The 27,980-nt window shown below is 44.8% G+C and overlaps 1 protein-coding gene and 1 long non-coding RNA gene across 9 annotated transcripts in view; one reads left to right on the plus strand and one right to left on the minus strand.

The window, feature by feature from the left end:
- The window catches only part of LOC129192249 (Fanconi anemia group A protein-like), a 95,339-nt gene that overhangs the window by 29,689 nt on the left and 37,670 nt on the right, over nucleotides 1-27,980 (minus strand). For 7 of the 8 annotated variants that reach the window (XR_008573398.1, XR_008573394.1, XR_008573395.1 and 4 more), the window contains 12 exons: nucleotides 24,744-24,877; nucleotides 23,586-23,696; nucleotides 21,470-21,565; nucleotides 21,340-21,402; nucleotides 21,185-21,261; nucleotides 19,763-19,823; nucleotides 17,669-17,718; nucleotides 13,247-13,317; nucleotides 12,354-12,452; nucleotides 2,930-3,063; nucleotides 2,780-2,850; nucleotides 671-770 (listed from right to left, as the gene is read on the minus strand). Coding sequence is in view for 1 of the 8 variants with exons in the window: in XM_054796053.1 (XP_054652028.1) it covers nucleotides 671-770; nucleotides 2,780-2,850; nucleotides 2,930-3,063; nucleotides 12,354-12,452; nucleotides 13,247-13,317; nucleotides 17,669-17,718; nucleotides 19,763-19,823; nucleotides 21,185-21,261; nucleotides 21,340-21,402; nucleotides 21,470-21,565; nucleotides 23,586-23,696; nucleotides 24,744-24,877 (1,067 nt within the window). In the remaining 7 variants the exon portion in view is untranslated. The remainder of the gene's footprint in view (nucleotides 1-670; nucleotides 771-2,779; nucleotides 2,851-2,929; nucleotides 3,064-12,353; nucleotides 12,453-13,246; nucleotides 13,318-17,668; nucleotides 17,719-19,762; nucleotides 19,824-21,184; nucleotides 21,262-21,339; nucleotides 21,403-21,469; nucleotides 21,566-23,585; nucleotides 23,697-24,743; nucleotides 24,878-27,980) is intronic. The other variant, XR_008573396.1, reaches the window with a different exon arrangement.
- LOC129192259 (uncharacterized) lies at nucleotides 25,601-26,457 on the plus strand. Its single transcript, XR_008573400.1, has 3 exons — nucleotides 25,601-25,677; nucleotides 25,979-26,179; nucleotides 26,327-26,457. It is a non-coding gene; the product is annotated as an uncharacterized LOC129192259 (long non-coding RNA).

Below are 27,980 nucleotides of genomic sequence, written 5' to 3' on the forward strand. Positions count from 1 at the left end.
AAATGCAGTTTGTAAATGAAACCTTTTATTATTTAGGGGGGGAAAAAAATCCATAGCTACATGACGCTGTGTGAAAGTCATCAATGGAAGCATGAATTCTGATGAAGGAGAATGTCCGGCCATCTGTTGGTGACCTCAAGCTGAGAGCAACTTGGGTTCTGCAGCAGGACAATGATCCAAACCACACCAGCAAGTCCACCTCTGAATGGCTGAAGACTTTGGAGTGGTCTAGTCCAAGTCCTGACCTGAATCCTATTGAGATGCTGTGGCATGACCTTCAAAAGGAAAAGCCTCCAATGTGGCTGAATGACAACAATTCTGCTAAATTCCTCCCCAGCGCTGGTTGCCTGCAGTTGTTGCTGCTAAGGGGGGCACAACTAGTTATTAGCTTAAGGGGCAATCACTTTTCCACACAGGGACATGTAGCTTTGAATTTTATGCCTCCCTTAATAATAAAAAGTTTAATTTAAAAAGTGCATCAAGTGTTGACTTGTGTTGTCATTGACGAATATTTACATTTGTTTGATGATCTGAAACATTTAAGTGTGACATACATGCAGAAAAACAAGAAATGAGGACGAGGCCAACACTTTTTCACACCCCTGTATGTCCAGGACATAGCGGTACAACTGACAGTTTGGCTTCTTGAACGCTAAAAGCATGTGCTTACCTGGTTACGTAGTAGATCCCAAAGTCTGTTTAGAAGGCAGGAGAGCTGCCGTGTGTTACACACCAGTACGCCAACAAACCTGGAAGCCCATGTCATTTGTCTTGGGAGAAATTCATAACATAATAAAGTTATTTGTACAGTCACAATTGGATTTCATTCAGTAAAAAAAAAAAAAAAAAAAAAGTGTGTTTTTTTTCAATTCTTTTTTTTTTTTTTTTTTTTTTTTTTTTTTTAGAAATTTTCAAAGTGATATTAGATCCTGGGGGGACAGTGTACAAAGTTTCTTTCAATAAAATACTCAGAATAGAAATCTCAAGACTGGAAAGTAAATCTGCATTCGTCTCCTCTTGACTGCTGTGGTGGGATTCCCCCGCCTCCTCCCCCCAACCACATAGAGACACGCCCCCTCAAGTGATTAAGTGGTACCGGTTATGAGCAAACCATAAAGAAGAATTGGATATAAATAGGGATGTCCAATATTGGCTTTTTTTTTGTGCTGATAACCGATATAACTCCCAATGACATATCTCCTGTCGTGGAAGGACTGGACTGGACTGGTTACCTTATTTGAGTATTATTATTATTTATTACGTATTACTGCACTACAAATGTGAGGTGATCTCTTCCGTGTTTATTTCTTTTTATTCTATTTTCTTATTTTTCTTGTCGCTCATGTCTTACCTTGGTTGTTTTCTTTTTTGATGAAGTGATTTCAGTTCATTATGACATTTTTGCAGAGCATCTGGAAATGTGAATTTCTCTTGGACATGAACAAAGTATCTATCTACCTACTGTATGTATCTATCTATAGCTGTCTATCTATCTATCTATCTATGCGATCTTGCCCTCGGGCATGGCAAAGTGTGGTAGAGGAGACTAGCCTGCGGCGTCTGCCTGCCGTTTTTTCCATGTTTTGTTACATTTCCGTTGCCCATCCTCACCATTAGCGGTGTTTCCACAACCCATCAAAACAGAGTTCAGCAAAGCATGTGCTCAAGTACAGGTACGTGCTGCTTGTGGACTTTTATGTTGAGCGGACTCGCTGCTGCAGCAGCTGCAGCACACGGGGCTCCAAGACTAGAAACTCCTAAACTTGCATAGAAGCACACACAAACGTTGCTCAGGTTGGAAGTTACAGATGTCCGCCATCTCCTGGTATCAAGTATGAACTACACAAGGCAGCAAAATCAGCAATGTTTTGCGACTTTGGCGCTTAAAGGGCAATATCAGCTGTCATTTTTGGGGAAAAAAGGTGGGCCCATCTGATCGGACATCCGTAGATATAACTGGACTGAAAAATCAGGCGTGAAACTGCGCTTGTGAACAGCTGTCTGTTCACAAGATTTAAGAGTGGCATAAAAATGAAAAGTCACGATAGGACACATCCACATCACGCAACCTATGAAACATTTACAGTCACGGTGCTCCTGTTTCCATGTGATATGAATATGATAGAAGCAACTGTTGTACTCCACCATACCTAGATGAACAGCAGGTACCTCTGGAATACGGAAGTGCTTTGGTTTGGATGGAGCAGATGTGGAGCAAGAGACCATAATATGCAAAGTTTGCAAAGCAACCGTGACGGCACATTTGTTCTACCATCTCAAGCGCAAACAGAGTTGAGTAGGAGTAGGAGGAGTGTGTCATGAAGCGAGTTAGCTAGAGACCACGTCTACACTTACCCAGTCAAAAATGCAAAACACTTGGGCTCATAGCAAGAAAAGTTAACAATGGCCTGAAGTGAGTAATGCGGCGTCATATTATTTAGCCAAAGACATGATGCCTTCATACTCAGCCCAAAAGGACAATATTTAGCTGCATTACTGTTTGCCAATTTGCAGTCGCTACTAATCTGTATACTTGAAATGGGAATACTTTGGTAGACACTGCATGCACTTGCTGAATTGCACACTTTGTTACCAATAAATGTGCTTTACAATTTGACACAAGTGTACCTCCTTATATGGGTTAAGGGTTTGTAGCTTTTCATACAAGACTTCGCTCTATTTAATTATATTGTCATTATGTAATACATCCCAAAATGATCCTGACACACACAAAGGTTCATATGGCCCAACCCTACTCCAAAATTAAAATAGGTCTCACTTATTAGGCAACAGCACTCGGGAAGCATCTAAAATGCACTGGCAAAACCCTCTGAGAATCATGTCGGCAACCTGGGGATATGGAGATAGACAGGAGATGCTGAAACAACGTAGCAATATGAATGACATACTGCATGTACACTGACATTACATTCATGTGGAGCTCTGAAAACACATGCGTGTTGCCTTGGAGTTGGATGACTTCCTGTCCCAAGGCGTCATCAGCCAGACCAGGAAAGATGAAGCTCAAAGTGTGAGAAATCCTGGACAACTGGGCTGACATATCTGATGCAAGAGATGACAGACACGGAACATCATCAATCAACTACAATTATGACACAAGTTGGATTTTGGACGATTCAATTTAAGATTGAACAACTACTGAGTCAGATGAAACGACACTCTTAAAGGAGAGGACATATCCATCGCTATTGCGATGTCTAACTTTGTAAGGGCTGTGATTGGTCAGTTGTTATTATTTATTCCATATTAATTCATGTATGTTATACAGCCTGACATCTGTGGCAGAGCACAGGACACCGAGGAGGCTCCTTTCTATCATGGACAACCAGCATCATCTCCCCACAGAAGAGCAGCTTCCCTGGCAGATTACTATCACTGCCTTGCTCTGCTGAAAGACTGAGCACACCATGCTGCTTTTCAACACAACAGAGGGGGCGCTACAGTATAACAACACACAAAGGACTGGACTTATTACGTATCATTATTATTATTATTATTATTATTATTATTATTTATTCTTATTACTGCACTACCAATTGGAAGTGAAGCATTCCATTTTATTTATGTGTGGATGTATTTTTTTATTATCTTTATTTTCTTAATTTTTTTTTCATGTCTCGCCTGTCTTGCCTTGATTGTTTATTATGACTTTATTATGATTTTTGGAAAATTGCTCAAACATGAATTTCTCTTGGACATGAATAAAGTCGCTATCTATTAGAATTGATTATTTCTTGTTTGGAAAAGACTCAGATTCACATCCACAAACGCCTTCTCCTCTGATTTCACATCAATAAAAATAACTGTTGGAGCGCATCAATTGGTTCCAGTTCCAATAATGCTTTAATTGCCATTGTTCACAAGCAACAAAAAAAAGCTAACAAGCTAAATAAAAAAAGGAAGCATATAATGTCTTTCCCTTTTTTGTGCCTTCTGAAGATAGAAAAACAGTTAGCATGAGGGAGCTAACAATGCACGTAACGGGACACCCCTATTTTCACCATAAAGCCTCTAAAACAGCTCCAACAAGGTTTTATGGGTTTTATTATCCATGCTGAGAGCATGTAGTGACAGGTACATTCATGATAACATGGAAGACTTACACTAGCTTGTTTATATGCAGCTGACTTACAGTTTGTAAACATTGTTGGCACTTTGGGAGGCTTTTTTAGGGCTTTGTAGTCCAAATAGGGGTGTCCCGTGACGTGCATTGTTAGCTCCTACATGCTAGCTGTTTTTATATCTTTACAAGGCACAAGAGAAAGACGTGTGTGTTCATGTTTCACCTAACGATTGTGGATGATGAGCAAAACTCATATTTTCGTAGCGTATTTTCCTTTAATTTACAAAGAACTACTCTGCAGCCAGCTACACACATTCCACACCTGCCACTGGCCAAACAGCAGAAGAGTAAATCAAACCCACTAGATTTCGAAAGTCTCTAACATCTCACTTGAGACTGGAACATTTCCCAAGGCCCTAAAAACTGCCGCAGTACTGAACAAGCATCGTCCCGTATCAAAGTTTTAGAAAAGGTGGTATACCAACAGCTTACTGACTTTCTCCTCTCTAACAATGTGTTTGCTACTTTCCAATCAGGCTTTAGGCCCCACCTCTGATGAAGGTGACAAATAATATCCGTCTGAACACAGATGCAGGCAAAGTCTCACTTTTAATTCTGCTGGACCTGAGCGCTGCTTTTGACACAGCTGATGTTGTGATCTTATTCCAGATGTTAGAAAACTGGGTGGGAATCTGTGGTACTGCTCTATACTGGTTCAAGTCCTATCTGGAGGACAGGAAGCACTGGAATTGGTAACTGAGTCTCAGACCAAATGGCTATGACCTGTGGGGGTCAGTCCCGGGGCCCCTATTGTTTAATCTGTACATGCTTCCTTTAGGCCAGCGGCAATGTGTCCTACCACAACTATGCAGACCACGCTCGTTCTACGTGTCTGAGATCTCCTACGGTATACGTGTGACTGACGGCAGGCGAACACGGTCCTGTTGTCTCCACGTCAAACAGATCAGTGTGTGGATGCAAATGTTCTCCAGCTAAACTCAGACAAAACTGAAATGATCGTCTGTGATCACAGAAACAAAGAAAGTGTTATTAGCCACTTTGAGACTCTTTCTCTAAAACCTCATCATCGGGTTCGAAATCTAGGGCTAATAATGGTCTCAGATCTGAACTTTAACAGTCACAGAAAGACTAATCCATGCCTTTGGCTGCTGTAACTGTGGTGTGCTGTGTACTGCGATACTGCCCTCTCCTGTGCTCTTTTTGCAGTACACCCTGCACACCAACATGAGGAGCTGATTGGCAACACCTGGAGCTGATTACCTGTGCTGCTTTTAAGATGCAAGCTCCCCAGCAAATGTTGCCAGATCGTTGACTCTTATTCTTCGACCCAGGCTCCTCTGCTACCATCCTATTCTCATTGCTACTAGTAACACTTGCCTAGCCTTTTGTCAACCTTTCCCCTGCGTGGATACTCCAGCAGCGTAAGCTTTCTGCTAGTCTTCTTCTGCTTGATCTCTCAGCAGCCTTTTTCGTTACTAGCTCTACTCTTTTGGTAGCTCTTTTTGTTCCATTGACTTTTTCCCGTGTGACATCCGGGTCCCCCTTAGTTATTAGATCCTTGTTTGCACTTTTTCCTATGTTGTATATTTTTCTCCTTTTGAGTTTTGGAATAAACACTTCTTCCAAGCTCACGTCGTCTCACGCATCTTGAGTTCCAACCTGCGGCTCACTCCGTTCCTGACAGAACGATCTGGCCAAAGATATGGACCCCGCGGAGAATGACCGTTTTCATTCAGCTCTTTCGCATCAGGGTGCGCTCGTGGGAGAACACTCACGCTCCCTGCGAGAGATTATGGAGGCGCTCGCTCCCATGTCCACCAACATACAATCGTTGGACTCACGCATGGAACAGGTGCTCGCCACCAGCGGCACTGGAGGCGCCAGTTCCGCCTCTGAATTAACTTATACTCGCGAGTCCCAGGCCTCACGCTCTCCTCCCACCTCACACAGAGAGCCCAACATTCCACCGCCACCTCGCTTCTCAGGTAATGAGGCTTTGTGTGAACAATTCATCCATCAATGCACTCTGGTATTCGACCAACGTCCTAACACATATGGCTCAGACTCAGCCAAAGTGGCTTTTATCATGAGTTTATTAGTTGACAAGGCAGCAGCGTGGGCTATCGCCTTAAGAAAATCCAATCCAGCGATACGCACCTCCTTGGCCATTTTTTTGACCGAGTTACGAAAAGTTTTTGAGCATCCCGTGGGGGACCGTGAGGCTGGCAGCAGCTATCTGGACCTCAGACAAGGCAACCAGTCTGTCGCCACCTTCTCGGTGGAGTTCCGTGTATTAGCGGTAGCGAGCGGCTTTAATGATGCAGCCCTCCGCGGCATATTCTGCAAAGGACTTCAGAGCCGTGTTATGGATGAGATCACCGTCCGGGATGATACCACCACACTCGATCAGCTGATCGACCTCCCTATGGCTAAGCTGACATCCATCATGAACAACACCTCTCACCCGCTACATGACACTGTGGGTTCCCTTAGCAGCTCCTTCAGCAGCAGACTGACACCCACGGTGTAAGAAGGAGAGGTTCCGCAAGTCCTTCATACCAACCGCTGTCAGGCTCTACAACACCTGCACCACCTGAACCATGTTGTAGTCACTATGCTTTCTTTACGCTGTTCTCTTTACTTGCGTATCTTGCTTGCTTGCTGCTGTAACAAGTAAATTTCCCCGCTGTGGGATACATAAAGTACATACAATACAATACAATATCCGCCTCGACGACCGTTTGAGGGAAAGGGATCACGCACACCGGGAACGGACCAATCACGGCGGAGCAACGGTATCCACGCCTCGCCGAACCAGGACCCCGCCTCCCAGAGGACACTCCCAAAGCACCTCGAATTTGGGTTGGGACTCCTCCTCTACCGACAAACCCATGCAGCTTGGGGGACGACGCCTTTCATCGGCTGAACGTTCCCGCCGGCGGCGCCTGCACCTATGCCTGTATTGTGCTGGAAACAACCACCAACTGTCGAGGTGTCCAGACAGACCCAGACACCGTTCTGGATCGCCCGCGGGTTCGGAGAGCCCGACATGCCGATATCACCGCAGGATCGACCCTCGGGGGGGGGGGGGGGGGGGGATCGATCCAAACCATGTACCTGTGAGTATGCGGCGAGGGAGCCGTCCAATAAGACAGCTCCCTCTGGCCAACGTCGACTCCAATTGGCTGGGACTATAACGGGGCAAGGAACAAACATTTCCGTGGTTGCGCTCGTTGACTCGGGCGCCGACGACAATTTTTTGGATGCAGACTTTGCCAAGAAACATGGGTTGGCTACTATTAGGTTGTCTAATCCCAAAGAAGTTCATTCCCTACAACCCATCAAACCGAATCCTTATCCCTACAACTTTCCGGTAATCACCTTGAGAGGATTAGGTTTTATGTCATTCCTTCTCAGTCGGCCCCGGTCGTTCTGGGTCTTCCCTGGTTGCGACTACATAACCCCACCTTTAACTGGGAGTCTTTTTTTTTTTTTTTTTTAACTGGGAGTCTGGCAGAGTTATCAACTGGGGGGGGAGAATTGCTATGCCCGGTGTCTCGTTTCCGCGTTTTCTAAGGACTCGCCGCCGAAGAGGCGTGCGGAAAATATTAACCTCACCGTGGTTCCCCGGGATTATCACGACCTTAGCGCTGTTTTTAGCAAAGACTCGGCGCTAAGCCTGCCCCCCCATCGCCCGTATGATTGCGGATGCGCCATTTCCTAGTTCTAAACTGTATAATGTTTCCCAACCAGAACAAAAGGCCCTGAGAGACTACATCGCTTCATCCCTCGCTGAGGGTCTTATTCGGCCATCCTCATCGCCATTGGGGGCCGTTTTTTTCTTTGTGTCGAAGAAGGATGGTTCCCTCCGCCCATGTATCGATTATCGGGGACTAAATGATATTACCATTAAGAACAAGTACCCTCTTCCGCTTATGGACGCCGCCTTTTCCTCGCTCCACTCTGCTAGCATTTTTACAAAATTAGACCTGCGAAACGCCTATCACCTGGTTCGCATACGGGAGGGAGACGAGTGGAAAACAGCCTTCAACACACCTTTGGGTCATTACGAGTACCTTGTGATGCCGTTCGGGCTCACCAATGCACCCGCCGTGTTTCAAGCTCTTATTAATGACGTGTTGCGAGACATGACTGGCCAATGCTGTTTCCTGTATCTAGACGACATACTGATATTTTCCAATTCTCCACAGGAGCATGTGCAGCACGTGAGACAAGTCCTCCAGCGGCTCTTGGAGAATAAATTGTTTGTAAAAGCTGAAAAGTGCGAGTTTCACTCCTCCTCCGTCACCTTCCTGGGCCACATTGTGGAGAAAGGCAAGCTTTGCGCCGATCCTGCCAAGCAAGGTACAGGCGGTGGTCGATTGGCCTTGTCCTAAATCAAAGAAGCACTTGCAAAGGTTCCTGGGCTTCGCCAACTTCTACCGCAGGTTCATTTGTGATTTCAGTATCAAAGTGGAACCTCTGACGAGGCTTACATCTGCTAAAATATCTTTTGTTTGGACTCCGGAGGTGGAGAAAGCATTTAGTAAACTTGAAACGCTATTTACCTCAGCGCCTGTACTCACACACCCTGACCCATCCTTACAGTTCCTCGTGGAGGTTGACGCATCGGACACAGGAGTGGGCGCCGTTCTTTCCCAGAGGTCCCCGGTCGACCAGAGGCTGCACCCGTGCGCGTTCTTCTCGCGCCGCCTCACACCACCAGAGAGGAACTATGACGTGGGGAGTCGGGAGCTGCTGCCATCGTGCTTGCCTTGCGGGAGTGGAGGCATTGGCTAGAGGGCAGTACCCTGCCATTCCTGGTCATCACGGACCATAAGAATTTATCCTATATACGCTCAGCTCAGAGACTGAACTCTCGCCAGGCACGCTGGGCATTGTTTCTCACTCGTTTTGGATTCTCCATAACTTACAGACCAGGCTCTCGGAGTACGAAACCCGACGCTCTGTACCGGATTCATAGCCCTGTGGAGGAGACCAAGAACACTAAGACCATCGTACCTGTGACCAAGGTACTGGGGGTGGTCCTATGGGAGGTGGAGAAGCAAGTCACCGAAGACTTAAGGGAGATCGACACGCCGGAGGGGTGTCCAAGGGGTAAGCTGTTTGTTCCTCCCAACCTCAGGTCAGAGGTCCTGCAGTGGGCACACACAGCGAAGGTGTCATGCCACCCGGGCGTCCGACACACCCTATTTTTGGCTTCTCAACGCTTCTGGTGGCCATCCATGGCCAGGGACGCCAAGGAGTTCGTGGCAGCCTGCTCTGTCTGCGCCAGGAGCAAAGCTTCCCACCGTCTTCCTGCAGGCCTACTCCACTCACTCCCGGTTCCACCCAGACCCTGGTCCCACATCGCGCTGGATTTCGTCACCGGACTACCTGCATCCAGGGGTAACACTGTCATACTGAATATCGTGGATCGTTTTTCAAAGATGACTCACTTCGTCGCACTGCAGAAATTACCCTCAGCTCTAGAGACTGCACGCCTGCTCGTCAGACACGTGTTTCGCATCCATGGCATTCCTATGGATGGATATTGTGTCGGACCAGGGTCCCCAATTCACGTCACGAGTATGGAAGGCTTTCTGCCGGGCTCTGGGCGCCACTGTCAGAGCGGGCCAACCAAGACTTGGAAGCAGCGCTACGTTGTGTGTGCCACCGACACCCCTCCTCCTGGGCGGCACACCTCCCGTGGGTGGAATACGCCCATAATTCCCTCATCAGCACGGCCACAGCCATGTCCCCGTTCAAGACGGCTTACGGATACCAGCCCCCCCGTTTCCCTCACAGGAGATGGAGATTGCCATCCTCACTGTGGACTCTCATCTCAAGCGAGCACACCGTGTCTGGCGGGACACCCGCACTGCGCTTGAGCGTACGGCAGATCGCAATAAGAGACTCACCGACCATCATCGCATCCCGGCTCCTACATTCAGACCTGGACAGGAGGTATGGCTTTCCTCCCGGGACTTGCCACTGGTGGGGACGCACAGGAAACTCGCGCCGAGGTTCGTGGGACCTTACAAGGTGGAGTCTATAATTAACAAGTCCGCAGTCAAGCTCAAGTTACCTCCCGCACTGAAGATACACCCGGTCTTCCACGTGTCCTGCCTCAAGCCTGTCAACGCCAGCCCTCTGTGCCCTCCGGCTGAGGCTCCGCCCCCTCCTTGCATCATCAATGGCCAGCCAGCGTACACTGTGAGAGCCATATTGGACGCGAGAAAAAGGGGGAGGGGGGTGCAGTATCTGGTGGACTGGGAGGGTTATGGGCCTGAGGAACGCTCTTGGGTCGCCCGCTCCTGTGTTCTCGACCCGCAACTTCTCCGTGATTTCCACTCGTCTCACCCCAACAAGCCAGGTATGCCGCCAGGGGTTGCTTATAAGAGTAACCTTTCCCCTGCGGGGATACTCCAGCAGCGTAAGCTTTCTGCTAGTCTTCTCCTGCTTGATCTCTCAGCAGCCTTTTTCGTTACTAGCTCTACTCTTTTGGTAGCTCCTTTTGTTCCACTGACTTTTTCCCATGTGACATCCGGGTCCCCCTTAGTTATTAGATTCTTGTTTGTACTTTTTCCTGTGTTGTATATTTTTCTCCTTTTGAGTTTTGGAATAAACACTTCTTCCAAGCTCACGTCGTCTCACGCATCTTGGGTTCCAACTTGCGGCTCACTCCGTTCCTGACAGTAATGGCCTTCTGACTGGACTCTCTACAGTAGATGTATAAAAGCTGCAGTAAATCCACAATGCTGCTGCTCGAAAATGTGAGAGTGGCATCAACTTTGAAAATGCTGAAAACACTTCTATTCAGCTGTGCATGCGACAACTCAAATCTGCACGCTTTCCTTTGTGCTCAAGAAAAGCAAACATTTAAAAGTGAAAGGACGGACTGATATATGTTCATTCTTCCAGAATCTAGAGCCAAACCGCTGTATCTCATGTGCTCTGAAACTGTTGCGCCCAGCATGAAAAATCTAGGAGTCACAGCACATTACAGCACAGCAATGTGCAACGTTGTGAAGGAAGGAGTGCTTCTGCTGGAGAGATCTTACTCAAAAGGCAAACAAAAAGAGGAATCGTGCGACAAATTCAGGCAAAGCCAACGTCAGTTCCAAAACAAGAAAATGTGAAACTTGAAGAGGATGTACTGTTGCAGCTTCTCTGTTCAAGACACTTATCTATTGTTCTTATTTCATACTATTTTTTCTGAGAAATCGGTGCAGTTTTATTTCACGTCAAAAGAAGCCTCTTGTGTTCATTCATTGTTTGTTCAGTCAAACCTTGTATTATTTATGTGAACTTTGGTCCCGTTTTCTTGGAAATGCAATTTAGGTGCCAAAATAAGGTGTGTGTTGTGGGGCAGTGGTTCTCAGTTATTTTTTGTCATGCCCGCACTTTGATTGAGAAACGGATAATATCTCTGTATTTATCTGGACTGTACAGACTGTGAGACCAGCAAATGCCCACTACTTGAGAAGGTGATGTGCAGGGTTTCATGACATTTATGTTCATATGAGTTGAACGCAAGTTAAGGCAAAATAAGGTTCGGACCTTGGCAGTGAAAAAAAATGCATCAACGGACTTTACTCAATTTTAACTGAAGACCCCTGCTCTAGGACAATACGTCTGCTGGCTAAGCGAGCCTCAGTCACACTGTCGCGTGGGCGTATTGCACTGGAGAAATACCTGCAACGAAAGCGGTGTGGTGCTTTGTACACATTTTACCAGAGAAAAACACACTTTGCACAAAAAGGCCTTTAACCTTCAAGGAATGTGCATGAACTAATTCGTTACGTATGAGATTCAATGTGGCATCAGAATACCTAAAAAGGACAGCTCCTCCCGACGAAAAGAGTATAAAAAGTGATTGTACCTGGAACCTCCCTTCAGCGCCTCTTTGGATTTTATCTGGCTTGCAAAACTTACAACATTTTCGTCTGCTGAACTCACTGACTTTTGGACTTGGCTTTTCCTAGAGAAGACTTCTAGTTTCTTCCAGAGGAACCTTTCATTTGGACTCCTATCATTCATGAAGCATGTTACGGCAATTTTACTCAAAGGAACAACGTGATAAGAAAACTTAAGAGACGGTGCAAGCTCATCTTTGGGCAGGCTGAGACATTATCAGCTGGCCCCGCGCATCTAGTCTGGCTGCCCGGAATCAGACGCGCCGTCAGTTTCCAACTGTGTATCAGTGGGTGAATTACAGCGCGTACTCTGTCCAGGATGGACGTACCTCCTTCATTTCCATCAACGACTTGCGCTGTTAGCTCCTGCAGCTGAAGCTTTAGGACCTGCAAAGAATGGTCATGGCTGTCCTCAAACACGGCGTTCCCTGTGAACACATGACTGCAGATGTTTTCTTCACTCACAATACAACCCTGTCATCCCACAGCAATGTAGTGTATGTTTCTGTATCAAGAGCCAAGAGGAGCAACTCTTCTTCTGTGTCAAGCAAGACATTCCCAACTTTCCAACTCATCTTGCGTATATCCTGTCACGATAACAAATTCTGCTGGTCGATAATTGTGCAGAAAATTATCGCTGATATTCAACAATATCGGAAACAAATTTTTCATGAATTGTTGAAAGGTGTAATTCGCATTTGAACCGTCGGGATGAAGGCTCCGCTACTCGAGCACCTCCATCGGTAGTTTTTTTCCTCCCAGTTGAGAAAACTGTCCGTGTCGGTCATCTGTGTTCACGCGCTCACCTTGTTCATTCTGTTTAAAACTAAAACATTCCCACACTGTGGCTGTGGCTTTTGTGCCGCCATTCATGTTAGCGTATGCTGGCTCAAGAAGCTATCTGCCACTAGAGTAGTAGGGTGCTAGCTAGTAGCACCGCTTCCACAAAGAGGCTGAATGAGAGGACAGGAGGGTTCACTCTCTCCATTCCACTATAGAACCAATGTGCACATTGACACCCCCATGTCAATTTATCCAGGGTGTCATAATTATCCACCTGTCTTTGTTTTTTTTTAGCATTCGATTAACCAATCATTGTGCCAGGCCTACATGTGGTAATCATGTATCGTATAAAATAATGCTCCTCTGCCACCATCATGAAGACAATCGGTATGGAAAATTGATGCATGAATAATGCACATAAAAGAAAAAAGATACTCACTCTCTTGCTGTCTTAGTCTGTTGCAAGACTCCACATATGCTGAATACTGTGCAGCAGGGATCTTTTCTGCTCTAAATACAGACAAGAAAAATAATCACACAATATTCTCTTATTTTTTCCTGTTTAGCCACTCATCATATGTTGTGGTTTTATTTTTCTGTGCAAACACTGAGTGTGTATTTCCAGCAGTGATGGACATATAGCTGCAAATCGTACCGTGTGATGTATGTACTCTGGTGTAACTGTACGCATGTTCTAAATGGATTCAAACATAGCCATAACCATGTCAAGTGCATCTTTGCATATGCCCGAGATATGTAGCTGCACTGGCCAAGCCAGAAATCACAGATTGCTTCAGCCCTCTTGTCTTCTCTGGGTAAATGCTGCAGTGATTGGAACAAGCCCTGGGCCGCGGCTGTCGTAGCGATGCTGGTGTTTCAGGTGGCTGACAAGGTCTGAAACTATCGCTTTTGTGCCTTCATTCACATTAGGGTTTGCTTGCTAGCTTGTTAACTCTCTGTGCATCCACTCAGTATGTAGCCCCTGCCTCCACGTACTGGGACAAAGAGGCTGAATAGCTAACAGGAGGCTCACTCTGTCACCTTCACTTGACTATACAACCAATGCGCAAGACACAAGGGTAGTGAAGCCTCTTGTCATCCAGCCTGTGTGCTATAAAGAGACCAGGAATTGTAACAGACATACGCATACGCACATGTCAATTTATCCAGGCGTCAAAATTATCTACCTGTTTTTGTCTGTCGTTTGATTTATCGGTTATCTTGACAGGCCTATTTGTAGGGATCCCCGTTACCTGTGCTAAACCCCCCCCCGAACATTCAATGGTTTGTTGACTATGGACACAATTTGAAGATTCCTCTATATCTAAAATGAATGAAAGTGGTCCACGAAACAATTGATAAATCATTTGCATGACATGCAGTTCGGTTTTTGTGCCAATTATTCAAATGAAACAGCAATCAACGTTTTTCTAGCAAAAAGGGAAACATCTTTAGATACTAGTCCTATTGTTGGTGCCGTTTATCTAGATCTAAAAAGGGTGTTTGATACGGTTGACCATCAAACTCTATGTAATGTAAAATGTAATCTCTCTGAACAAGCAATCCCTTGTATGAAATCATACTGTTCCAACAGAAGTCACTGCGTGTCTGTCAGTGGTATCATAATCCCTGTATCTGGACTGCCAACCTTCTCGTTGCCCATCTCAGAGCCGTCAGAACTTCCAGGGGAGGCCGTCGATACAATCACTCGCCGTCCATTCCCCCTGGACTTGAATCATCCCCAGCAGTGAACAACTTTTTACTGGACGTTTTACCCTAACATCTGCCATCTCAATCGGTGTAGGGTTATAAGGTGTTGGCTGACGGCCTTATGTTTTCTCCTATCAACATATATGTGAGTGGAGCTCATATGTAGAGGCTAGTTCTAGTTCTTTAAGAATTGCATCTTCATTTGATATGATGATGTGCTTACTGCCCTTGCAAACCTGTCCTAATAAAACACTCTGGTCTTTAAGAGTTGTCAACCAGTATCTACTGTGATATCAAAGAGTATGCATTGTGATAAAGAATAATTCCTTTGAGGTTGCTCCGGTATTAGTGTACAGTATAAAGGTCCCTCTGATCGCTGCTCATAGATAAATACATTACCCCAGGTCCTTTCCAATTGCAACAAACCATTAGAGGGGAAGCAGTAGTAAAGCAGAGGGGCCGGTGTCACGTATGACCAAAAGCGGTTACTCTGGTTGTGCGTGATCTGGATGCAGCAGGGGCTGTCAATACCTGGACTAGTTCCCCTCGCCCCTGACTTAGAGTTTCAACCCTTTAAATGGAGTAGTTAGGTAGGGAGGTGCGCCTGCTTCAGATACGAGGGAGCAAGGGTCTTGCCTAGGTTTTTTTTTTTTTTTTTTCAAAATGGCGCCGCTTGAGTGGCTGCCAGTTACAGCAGCTCTGTACTTTTCTTCCACCTTTTAGGGTTTTTATAGTATTTTTGTTTTCTTTTTACTTTTCTTTTGGTCGCATTTTGTCGAGTATGCAGCTATGGAGGTTAATATTGTTACTTTTGTAATCTGCGCCTTGATGCTCTTTGAACTTTTCAGTTCAACTGTGGGAAACCTCTTCAGCCACAGCTCCCCATTCAACCAAGGCTCCATTGTTTACACCCGGGATCAGCTGTTAGCCCTGTGCCACACACCCCCTCTCTGCGCGGAGAGGCCGGAGATCCCCAAGGAGCTGCAGAGGAGGAGAAGAGGATGCAGGTCGGGAGTGAAGTGTAAGAAGCGGAAAAGACGGTACAAGCCATGCCTACCGTCTGTCATCATGGGGAACGTAAGATCTCTCCCCAACAAGATGGAAGAGCTAACGGCGCTGACCCGACTGCAGAGGGAGTACCGGGAATGCAGCCTCATGTGCTTCACGGAGACGTGGCTGAGTGAGCTTTCTCCGGATTCACATGTCGCACTGGACGGATTCCAGTTGGTACGAGCGGACAGGAATGCAACGGAGAGCGGTAAGAAGAAGGGAGGGGGAATCGCTGTGTTTGTGAATGATAGATGGTGCCACCTGGGACACATCTGTGTGAAGGAGCAACTGTGCACCAGAGACGTGGAACTGTTAGCGGTTAGCATGCGGCCATACTACCTTCCGAGGGAGTTTTCACATGTTATTGCTATGACTGTGTACATCCCCCCCTCAGCGGTCGCTGCTGCAGCTATAGAGCAGATCCACACCATCGTCTCTCAACTTCAGAACCAGCACCCCCAATCCCTCCTCCTCATCTCCGGTGACTTCAATCATGCTTCCCTGTCCTCTGCTCTTCCCACCTTCACCCAGTATGTCAAATGCCACACTAGAGACAATAAAACGTTGGACCTCCTGTATGCAAACATCAAGGATGCATACACCTCATCCCCCCTCCCCCCGCTGGGTCGTTCTGCTCACAACCTCGTCCATCTCGTCACAGACTACACTCCAGTAGTGAATAGACAACCCCCTGTGAAGAGGCCTGTGAAGCAGTGGTCTGAGGAGAGCAGTGCTAGGCTCAGAGACTGCTTCCAGACAACAGACTGGGAAGCGCTCTGTAGTCCCCATGGCAGTGACGTTGACAGCATGACGCACTGCATCACAGACTATATCAACTTCTGTGTGGAGAACACTGTGCCCTCCAAGTTGGTGCGGTGTTTTCCCAACAACAAACCCTGGATGACCTCTGAGATCAAGGCCCTGCTGAACAAGAAGAAGAGGGTCTTCAACTCGGGGGACAAGGAGGAGATGCGCAGAGTCCAGAGGGAACTCCGGCATAAGATCAGGAAGGGGAAAAATATGCTTAAAGTAGTTAAAAGTGGTAATAAATCATAAAGATGTTGGATATGTAAAACTCAGTTGTTAAAAATCAGTTGTTTAAAAACAGACACCCCACTATTTTTAAAATATGTTTGTCTTTTAAATAATTCAAATCCCTATTGTTGGTGTTTAGGTGTAATACCGCAAGTCCACTAGGGGGTGCTGGTAGCGATAGTGGTATAGAGTAGGTGTTAAAACGACAGAGGAAGAATAAACCCTGCTGGTGAACGCATCGTGGATTGTCTTCCTTATTCTATACCACAGGACTATAATTCCCATCCCTCTCCAGGCAGGAGGGGCAACAGTTGTACTTGCCAAGGTCCGTGGGTCCACCACAGCTTTTGTCTTCACTCAATCTTGAAGCAATGGCAACCAAAGGCACTATTTCCCGCTATGAAATGTGCTCTAACGTCTTTAATACTTGGACTACAGAGTGAGGTACTAAATTAAAGTCATGTTTTATCAGAATTAATCACAGACTTGATTTTACATATGTCAACATTTTGCTACATACATTTTGTTACAACACATGTCGGTGTATTTTTGCTAGTTGCTGTAGCGTTCTTTCAAATGGCTGCTCTGATCAGGAGGCTTACAAGCGCAAGAAAAGCCCCTGCTTCCATCAACCCGTACAGGTGAGAACATCCCCCACCTTAGGGTGAAGGTTTGGATTGCACTATTTCAAGTAAATCATTCACCACCCCCTGCTCATCCGGATTTTTAAATTGTATTTTAAACTAATTTGAGCTACTTAATGATCATTTATTCTTAAGAATGTCAGCATGATTCATTATTTATACATGATTCCCTTACAAAAAACAACCGCACCCGCACTGTCCTTGATTGAGGTGTTCATTTCACAGTCACACTTTTGCCTAAGAAGTTACATTTAAAGTTACTGAACCATTTTGGATCGTATCGTTCTACATGAACCAATAACGTCCTTGAATCGTATCGGCAACCACGAATCGTGATACAAATCGAATCGTTATTAAAACGAATCGTTACACCCTAATATGCACTACTTTTTCAAACAAATGTAAAGAAGCAGAGTACTCACTTTCTTAGGGCCACGATGAACTTCATCCGAGTGTCTGCTTTCACTGGAAGCTAAAAATGAAAGTCAACAAAATGGTTTTCTTAAAGGGATAGTTGGGATGTTTTGACATGAAGCACTTCTCAACGAAGCACTCACACACGCCGCACGCAACACACGCACATAGCACTTTATTTATTTATTTATTTGTATTAATGTCTCTTATGTTGTTGTTGTGTTGTTGCTTAATTTATTGGTATTAATGTTTCTTCTGTTCTTATTCATTTTCTTGTGTTTTTCTTTCTTTCTTTTTTGGGAGAATGAACAGAACAAGAATTTCATTGCATAGCAGAACCACCAGTTTTACTAACGAGGGAAAGGCTTCTTGAGACGTCATCTGTACTTCTGTGAAGAAGGTGTGGGACGTTTCGCTCCTCATCCGAAGAGCTTCGTCAGCGAACTAACAAGTGCTGGTAGCCTAGGCCTTAAATACAGTAAGAGTGGGCGGAATTGGTGTGCCAACACCCTCCTTCTCATTTGTTCCTTACACTAAGACTGGGAGGAGTTGTGGTCTCATCTTCTTCTACCATTAGCTAAGTGTAGCGCCCTGTAGTTGGGTATGAACGACTCTGATACTGGCTAGTTAGCATCTATTGTTCTGGCTCGGCCCTGGCTTCACCTCATTTGCAAGACTAAGAGCTGTGGGTTTTGGTCTCAGTAACCTGCTGAACACAGGGTCCAAATTAAACCTCAAACCACCATTCCGATTCAATGATGGGTTCTGTTGTTTGACAAAAATAGCTTCCTTTACTCCTCTTTCAAACCATCTGTTTTCTTTGGCCAAAATCTTTACCTTGCTGTCCTCAAAAGAGTGATTGGTTGCTTTAAGGTGTAGATGTGCTGCTGATTGAGGACCACTAGAATTGTCCCTGCGATGTTGATAAAGCCTTTTTTGGAGCATTTGCTTAGTTTCCCCAATGTAGTGCTCTTTGCATTCCTCATCTTTACAGTGGATGGAATAGACCACATTGCTCTGTTTCTGGTTTGGAGCCTTGTCTTTAGGATGCACTCATTTTTGTCTCAGGGTATTTACTGGTTTAAAATAGGTTGGAATTTTTTGTTGCCATAAGATCCTCTGGAGTTTTTCGGAGACCCCCGCTACATAAGGGACTACCACTCCTCTCCTTTTTGCTTCTGTGGGTTTTTGGGTTTCTTTCCCTACTCTCTTCTTTTGACATTTGTTAAAAGCCCACCGCGGGTACCCACAGGTTGAGAGCGCGCTCTGGACATGTGTCTCCTTTTTCCTTCCCTCAGCACTAGTTGGTATTTGTTCTGCTCTATGTTGGAGGGTCCTAATAACCCCTAGTTTATGTTGTAGTGGATGGTTTGATTAAAAAAGCAGGTATTGGTCAGTGTGTGTGGCCTTTCCAAAGACCTCTGGAAGTAGCTGTCTGTCCTCTCCTATAATTACCTTGCAGTCTAAGAAGGCTAGTTGGTTCTCTTTAGTGTCCTCGCGAGTAAATTTGATATTGGTGTCCACCGCATTGATGTGATCTGTGAAAGACTGAATTTCTTGTTTTTTGATTATGACAAAAGGTGTCATCCACGTAGGACAACTCCTGTACGACTGAGAGCCTACACAGACGCACCAGTTTTACTGTGCATATATGGTAATAAAACTCTTGAATCTTGAAGTCATAGGAGATCCCCATCAGCAGTGTAATTAGCAGTGATTAAGTGAAGAGAGGTGAACATTTCAGATAAAAGGAACTGAATCATCCTATAAAAACTGCAAAAGTCTAATGCCAACACTAATTTCAGTCTTTTCATTCAAAGGTGCTGTCCCTGCTTGCTTTTAGATGACTTTTTTGACCCAAAAAGTGTGAGAACACCACCACCGCCAAACATATGTTACCAGTAGTCGTCTCAGACATTTGGGCAGCCAGAAATGTTTCATTGGGGTGGCGAAGATGCTACCATTACTCACGTAGGGGTGGCAATAAGGTGATACCAGAATTGTCTAGGTGGCCAGTGGGATCTCACCCGCGACTCATGTCCCAAAACCAACAAGCATTACAAACTGAGGTACTGTTGCCACAAAATGAAGATGAGACTCACCACTTTTGGCTGCAGCAGAGCAGGAAGGAACCGTGTGAGGAAATATGACCGACGAAAAATACTGGAAGAGGACAAGATTCTTAAAGGAAAAGTGCACTTTTTTGGAATGTTGCCCATCATCCACAATCCTTATGTGGGACATGAACACACACGTCTTTCCCTTTTCTGTGCCTTCTGAAGAGAGAAAAACAGCATGAGGGAGCTAACAATGCTCGTAACGGGACACCCCTATTTTCACCGTAAAGCCTCTAAAACAGCTCCAACAAGGTTTTATGGGTTTTATTATCCATGCTGAGAGCATTATTGGTATATATGTTTATGTGTTTATGTTTCTTATGTTCTTATTCTTTCATTTGTTTTCTTTCTTTTCTTGGGAGAATGAACAGAATAAGATTTTCATTGCATAGTATAACTGCTGTTGTACTATGCACATGACAATAAAACTCTCTTGAATCTCTTGAATCTTGAATGTAGTAACAGGTACATTCATGATAACATGGAAGACTTAAACATTAGCAGAACCTCTTTCCTGGGTGCATTGATTTCCCATAGCAACATACAGTAGATAGGAACTAACAACACTTCTGTCAAGAACAGCAGCACAGAAAGCACTACTACTGTAATCACGGCAGGCTTTGTGAGAGCCAACTACTTTTGGACAAGTGAGGATCCAGAACCTTATCTTTTTGAGGATGATATGCAGGTTTTAGAAGCTGAGCGGGCAAGAGGAGAGAGTGAAACTTGGTCATTACACCTGCACGACTTGGTGGTGTAAATGTGGAGCTTGCCAAGCCGTGCCGACAGAAATGGAGTGTTTGTGCTGCACTGTGTGGCATAGTGTTACCACGGATTGAATGGTGAGGAGGACACTACTCCAAGAGACTGCATCACAACCAAGAATTGTTAGCGCTATCACACCGTGCAGTGGTAGAAAAGGTTCTACCACTGCACGTGGTAAAGAGTGGTAAAGACACCCCAGAGCAGCTGGACCAGATGGAGTAATTCACCATGATATTGATGGTGATACATGGAGCTCATAGCACATGATATCACAACACAGTGCATCTAGCCGTGTAGAAACAAAACACACTTGACACATCATTTGCTATTCTATTCCTAGTTGTTCATACGCTTGTTCTTGTTTCCTAGTCAGTACACATTGGTGTCCGATGGCATTGTTTTGGAGTGGACCTGTTACCTGCTGCGGGGTACGCTGGTAATTATGTATTTATGCTGGTAATATGGTAATTATGAGGCTGCCATGTGTTCACGTATCATCCTGCATTGATTCATCAGTAGTGAGTACCTGGACATTACAGTATTTGATGGGTGTCTTAATTACTGGCAGATGTTCACTATTTGCTGGTCGGTACGGAATGGAAACCTGTTATATACTGCATATGTTCTATACATATAGAATACCTGGCCTCCATGACAGTGGCAGAGATTCTCCCTGTACTCTCAAAAAGAGATAGTGCCTTATCCACATCCTCGACAACCTGGCACCACATCCAAACACAAAAAATACGATAAATATTTTTTCCATGATTATTTCATGATACAAGGTGTAAGTATACCTGCACTGGAGCAGCTCCAGCAGTAGAAACATCCCCATAAAGACCCATCTCATCCACTGACTCCTGCAATAGATGACAGCTGGAGATGTGGACATAAGCAATTAAATGCGGGGAAATGTCGTTATGCTACCTTGAGGTCAGCCAGTCTGGTCTTGGCAAGGGTAACATAGTCCATCAGGAGACTGCGGTGTTTCACAGGTACATATGGGGGATGGAGAATGTGCACCTAGCAGGTAAAAATGGAGTGTAAGGAACTTTTTGTAAATAGACGGCTTTTGCCAACTTAATACCAAGAAATTCCAGTACAGTTTTTTGTGTTTTGTGTTAATCTCTCAAATGAATAAATGTTGGCCACAGAGTCATCAGTTTGCTCCATGTTCCAGGTACACTTTTGTTCCAAAGTTTACACACACTCATCATATGAATGAATGTCACATCAACTGATGACATCAACAGTTGCATTTTTTGTTGTCAACTGATACAATGTACACCTCATTTTAATTGTCTGCTTTTCTGACACTAAGGTTGTCACAAGAATTGATACTTCCAGACCAGACCATCCATCCATCCATCCACCCATCCATCCATCTTCTGCTTATCTGAGGTCAGGTTGCTGGGGCAGCATCCTAAGCAAGGAAGCCCAGACTTTCCTCTCCCCGGCCACTTCGTCCAGCTCCTACCGGCGGATCCTGAGGTGTTCCCAGGCCAGTTGAGAGACATAGTCTCTCCAACCTGTCCTGGGTCTCCCCCAGTCGGACGTGCCTTGAACACCTCCCCAGGGAGGCGTCCGGGAGACATCCTGACCAGATGCCCGAGCCACATCATCTGGCTCCTCTCAATGTGTAGGACCAGCGGTTCTACTCCAAGTTTCTCCCAGATGACAGTGCTAGAGCCCAGCCACCCTACGGAGAGAACTAATTTGGGCCGCATGTACCCGCCATCTTGTCCTTTGGGTCACTACCCCAAGCTCATGGCCATAGATGAGGGTAGGAACCTAGATGGACCAATAAACTGAAAGCGTTGCCTTTGGGCTCAGCTACCTCTTCACCCCAATGGACCAATGCAGAGTCCGCACCAATCCGCCTGTCCTTCTCACTTTCCATCCTTCCCTCACTCGTGAACAAGACCCTGAGGTAACTCCTCCACTTGGGGCAGAATCTCATCCCCGACATGGAGATGGCACTCCATCCTGAGGTGGGCAGTGTACATGTATGAGCAGCAGTGATGCTAAGTCTGCTTATCATAAGCCACTTTGGGCTTGTATTTTGTCAAGTGGCATGCAAATTTCCAAGCTCCCTGTTGTTTTCAGAGCACTATAGTCGCTTGTTTCTCTCGGCAGTCAGCACTGATGAAATACACCTGCTGTCTTTAAAAATGGCTCAACAAGTATGGGGAAAGGGCATCAAAGTAAAGGAGGAAATATTTGTAACCTGGCCAAACATCAGACTTGTTTCCAGTGTTCAATTTGTATAAATCTCCATTTACAAGACGGCAAGATACATTCTTGTTATTTGGGCTTGAGAGCCATCCTACTGTACTTATACAGTATATGCTTGTACAGGTGCAGGCTTCTAATACTCCCTCGTTCTCTTATGTCAACACAGATGCTTAGCTAATAATGTAACCACATAACCTATGACGTGCATATTTATAAGCACAGTGTTGTTTGTTTGCACATACTGGGAGGCCCCAGGGCAGACGGAGGACACGCTGGAGGGATTATGTCTCACACCTGGCCTGGGAACACCTTGGTGTTCTCCCGGTGGAGCTGGACGAGGTGGCTGGGGACCGGGAAGTCTGGACTTCCCTACTGAGACTGCTGTTTTTTATTTTTATCGTGGTATCAAAGAAGTATTGGTATTCACAGGTATCGGTATCAACAACTGAAATTCTGGTGCCGTGACAACCGCAGTCACCACTCTAATGAATCAAAACTCAGCAGACCCAATCCAACAACTCCAAAAACACTCTTGTGGACAAGTTGTGACCTCATGTCGTCATACCTCAAGTCGATGTGTGGCAGAAATCCAAAATGTACATACAGACAAGTGTGCCTGCGCAACTCCCCTCTTCATTTCAAAATAACACATTTGAGAGCTGTAATAATGCCCAAATGTCAAAATGAACTGTAGCACTCAGTCACTTGTGCAGTCTCATATACTTTGTAGAATGCTACTTTTTCCCATGATGGAGGGAAATGAGTATTCCTAGTAGTATTAGTAGCAGTAAAAGCAGTTCAAGATCACCTTCAGGTACCGTGGTGGCTCAAATGGCACCAAGTCAGACAGAAACTTCAGCAAGAACACAAAAGATTTCTTGCTGGTTGCGTGGACGCCACTTGCTCCTCCAAAAGACTCCTACGACAAGAGCATCAAACATTGAAAAGGCAACACAGGAAATGACATCATCATCTTGCTCTTTCTAAGCACTCTAATCTGACCACCCAAATTGAGCCGGGATAGTTTGCAGCACCTGTGGCCCTGATCACATTTGATCATATATCCTGTGTATCTGCATGGAAACCATGGAAACCATGATGAGAGCACCCCTGTTTCTTGACTTTCCTGTTCATGTGAATGCCTGATACAACTAAAGGTACCTTTGTTTGGACAAATACTGTATAACAATGACAACAAAAACAGCTCATAAAAGTTCAATTTTTTGGCAGTACAACACTATAGCCATCATTCTAGTAAATGAAATTAATTACTAATCGTTCTATCAAATGTATCAATAAAGTGAGGAAACAAGGGTGCTCTCATCATTTTCATACACAATATGAGCTTCACTTTTTCAACTGAGCTACAGTGGAACCTGTTTTTTGGTGCTAATCTGTTCCAAAACTGAGGCAATTTTTCCCAGAGGAAATATTGTAATCGATCAACCGTTCCAGACACCCAAAATTATGAACAAAAAATCATTTTTATAGAGAATAATTCTGGTTTTACCTGTGGAAAACAATGTGAAATGATTGTAAATGAGCAACTTATTGTTGCTGCGGTACAGACTGAATTCACCTGTTAAATACGATACGGTCTAACAGCTAAGTGCATTATCAGACTGATAACTTCTCATCTTCAGGACACACACACTCACTTAGCACAATCAGACTTACTTGGATATGACTCTCGAAAATGACGAGAAGACACACAATGGATGCATTCTCACTTACACCAGCTTGACTCAACTTCACACAAACTTACTGTAGCTTTCACTTTCCAAGCACACAGAACTATGTTTCACTTACTAGGGTGGTGCACTAACTACAATATAGCGTATACTCTGTGTACTTTCATATCTTATTTTTCCATATTGTCATTTATTGAGATGCACCTGCCAATAAAATTGACTTGACTTGCACAATGATGAGATACAAGCAACAGAACACTGAATGGACATAGAACCTTGAACCAGTCGCTGTAGGAGGGGAAGATGGGGGGTCCCTGCAGTGCCCCCTGTCTTGCCAACAGGAAGGCAGTTATCATGCTCTCCAAGTCATAACCTTCAAACGCACAAGTCAGCAACCGGGACAGAAGCTCTGAGCAAGGCAAAAGAAGACAAACAATGCAAAGAATGACAGATGTCTTTAAAACAAACAGCGTATTACAGTATTAGCACGCAGCAACAAGAAGAAATCAATGGAACGGTTTGGAGAATAGAATTAAGCCCCAGTAAATGGCTCACCTTGTGTACAGTATATTTCCCCAAAGGACCAGCTAATGGTTATGTTGAGCTGAGGCCTGTCATGACAGCAAATTTTACTGGTTGATGGTTGTGCTACAAATTACTGTTATCTACAACAATTTTTTTTTTTACCATTTTTCATTAATTATATAACCGTTTTGAATGGTTGCATTTTTTTTGCAATGTAGCGACCGATGCTGTCCGTTAGCGTGCACCATATTTTGTTTAAGCCTCAGTAAGCGTTGGTTGTCGGGACAAAGGCTCTGTCCTTGTGGAACCGCTGCTCTTCATTCATGCTAGCAGTCACGCTAGCACAGCCAAGCAACGCCAGAGCTAGAGCTAGTCTTTGAGCTAGAAAGTATTTACATCCAGCAGAATGGTGAAGGGATTGTTAGGACTAAATTACAGCTTGTGGGCGGTAGAACAGTCAAATGACTAACAGAGATGAAGTGGTGAGTTTTATTGTACTTTCTGTCGTATTTGAATGAACTTTGCCAAACACTGCAGTTCAAGCAAGGAAGCTAACAATCCTTGCTCGGTAAAACAACTTTGCCTTCATTAGACTGTGGATATTGGAGCAAAACATAACATCTTTCATTGACGGGAGAGCTGAGTTGTGAAGGAGTGCTTCTGCTGCAGAGGTCTTACTCAAAGGTAAGCAAATTGTGTGACAGCATCAGGCAAGTCCCAATGTCGCAATAACCAAGAAAATGTCAAACTTGAAGAGGATGTACTGTTGCACCTTTCTGTTGAAGGGACACTTATTTAATGATCATTCAATGATTATTTTTTCAGTGCAGTGTTATTGAACTTAAAAACAAGCCTCTTGTGTTCATTCATTGTCTGTACAGTCAAACCTTTGATTGTTGATGTGAGATTTGGTCCTGTCATTTAGGTGCCAAGATTATTGTGTTGGATTGAAACAACAGGCTTTCATTACATTTCATATTTATAGAAGCTAGTCTGTTCGATTCACCGTACGGCCAAATGAGGTTGGGACCTTCGCTGTGACAAAAAAGTGCAAAAAAGTGCGGAGAGAGGATCAAAGGTGTCTGTCGCCAAGAACGTGGGTGGGTATGATGGTCCAGAAGAAGTCTGCTGCAGTTGCAATGCACATTTCTCCACACTACTGAAGAACCTGATGGACTCCATAATGGTCAGTGAGCTTTCACTTTCTCATGTTCCTCTGACAAGATGACATTACAACCTTAGACTTTGATATTTTCAACTTTACAAGCATGTAATAATGTTATTAATGTACATCCCTGACCTACAGTATTTATTATTTGTGGTTGTTTTGTAGTGGCGGGCGCCAAAACAAAGCCAGGAAGAGGAACAACGAGGATGGTGATGAACATCTTCACACCAGCTTTGCCATGCCATTCTTGAAAGGTAAAACATGAGCCCATGACACAGGACTCTTTTCAAGGCTCCCTGACATCACTCATCAACTTTGCTTAAACATCTTGTGGTAATTATGTTCTACAGTGTTTGATTTTTGAAAGCGAACAGTAAATTCCCAAAAATGACATTTATAGTTGATGGCGCCACCCATGACCAACTAGCTCACGGTTCAGTCTCATTTGGAAGCGACGTCATCAGGGTGACTACCTCTCAGCTAAAGCAGAGCAAGCGAATGCTTCTCCAGGTAGATGGTGGACTTGGTTCAGTATATTTCTCATGCCTAAGTTATACATGTTAAGTAAATGTCTTTTCATCGCCATATACTGTGGGGGCGGGGGCAAAAATGTATCCTCGACGTGCAGCCACATATACTGTACAATCAAACAGGCTGTAAAGAGCCCTTTAGGCGCAATAATGAGCCCATTTAAAACAATCAGGATAAGCCACTCCAGAGTAATTGAAACTTCCTCCTACCATTCTGTGTTCTGAAGGCCACCAATCGTCATCTCCATGTCTTAGAGGAAAAGTGCACGTTTTGGGGGGAATTTTGCCCGTCATCCGCAATCCTTATGTGAGACATGAACACACGTTTTCTTTCCTGTGCATTTTACAGATATTAAAACAGATAAAAGCGACACTGAGTAGTGCACGTAATGGGATCGACCTATGCCGCTACCGCTGCTAAAACACCTCCAAAAACCTCCAACAAGGTTTTATGGTTTTCTATCCATACTGTGAGGATGTAGTAACAGGTACTTTCATGACAACATGGAATACTTACACTGTTTCCATCTTTTTAAACATTAGCGGAACCTCTTTCCTTACTTACTTACTGCTCGGCGCACATAGCAACGTCGTAGAAACCAACGCCTACACCTAGCGTTAGCTCTTACAAACTCAGAAATAACAACACAGCAGCAGTGGTGGTGTCAGTTCAAATATGTAGCCTTACCTCTTTGTAGTGTCTGAGGCGCTGTGAGCGCAACGCTGACGCACTACCGGCTAGTCGCTAGCCGGCTAGTAGCTAGCTGGTGTGTTATGGCTAAGTGTTAATACGCCAGTAATGTAGTTGGATCAGCATAACAACGTTAGCAATAATAACATTGTTGCTGTAGCTTGGTTAATATGCATGTCACATGATATGTAAACACAGCATTGTTGGCACTTTTTGGAGACTTTTTCAGATGACATAGGAGGAATAAACACTGTATGTCCCATATGTACGTCCCATACGTTTTGATCTGTTTTCATATCTTTAAAATGCACATAAAAGAGAACGACATACGTGTTCATGTTTCACATTAGGATTGTGGATGATGGGCACTTTTCCTTTAAGGTTTAAATCCATGTTCTGCAAGTTCTCTATCTCATCTCCAAATGTTTCTTCCTTCTCAAACTATTGCCATGTGGCTATAATCACTGTAACCATCGTCTGTCTCGTACCCCGCCATGTTTGTTTACCTGAGTGAGAATGAGGAAATGAGGCTGAGCTCGTCATGGATGGCACCATCAACTGTAAATGTCATTTTTGTGAATTTAATGTAATCTTTCAA

The sequence above is a fragment of the Dunckerocampus dactyliophorus genome, chromosome 13 (assembly GCF_027744805.1).
Source record: "Dunckerocampus dactyliophorus isolate RoL2022-P2 chromosome 13, RoL_Ddac_1.1, whole genome shotgun sequence".
NCBI lineage: Eukaryota > Metazoa > Chordata > Actinopteri > Syngnathiformes > Syngnathidae > Dunckerocampus > Dunckerocampus dactyliophorus.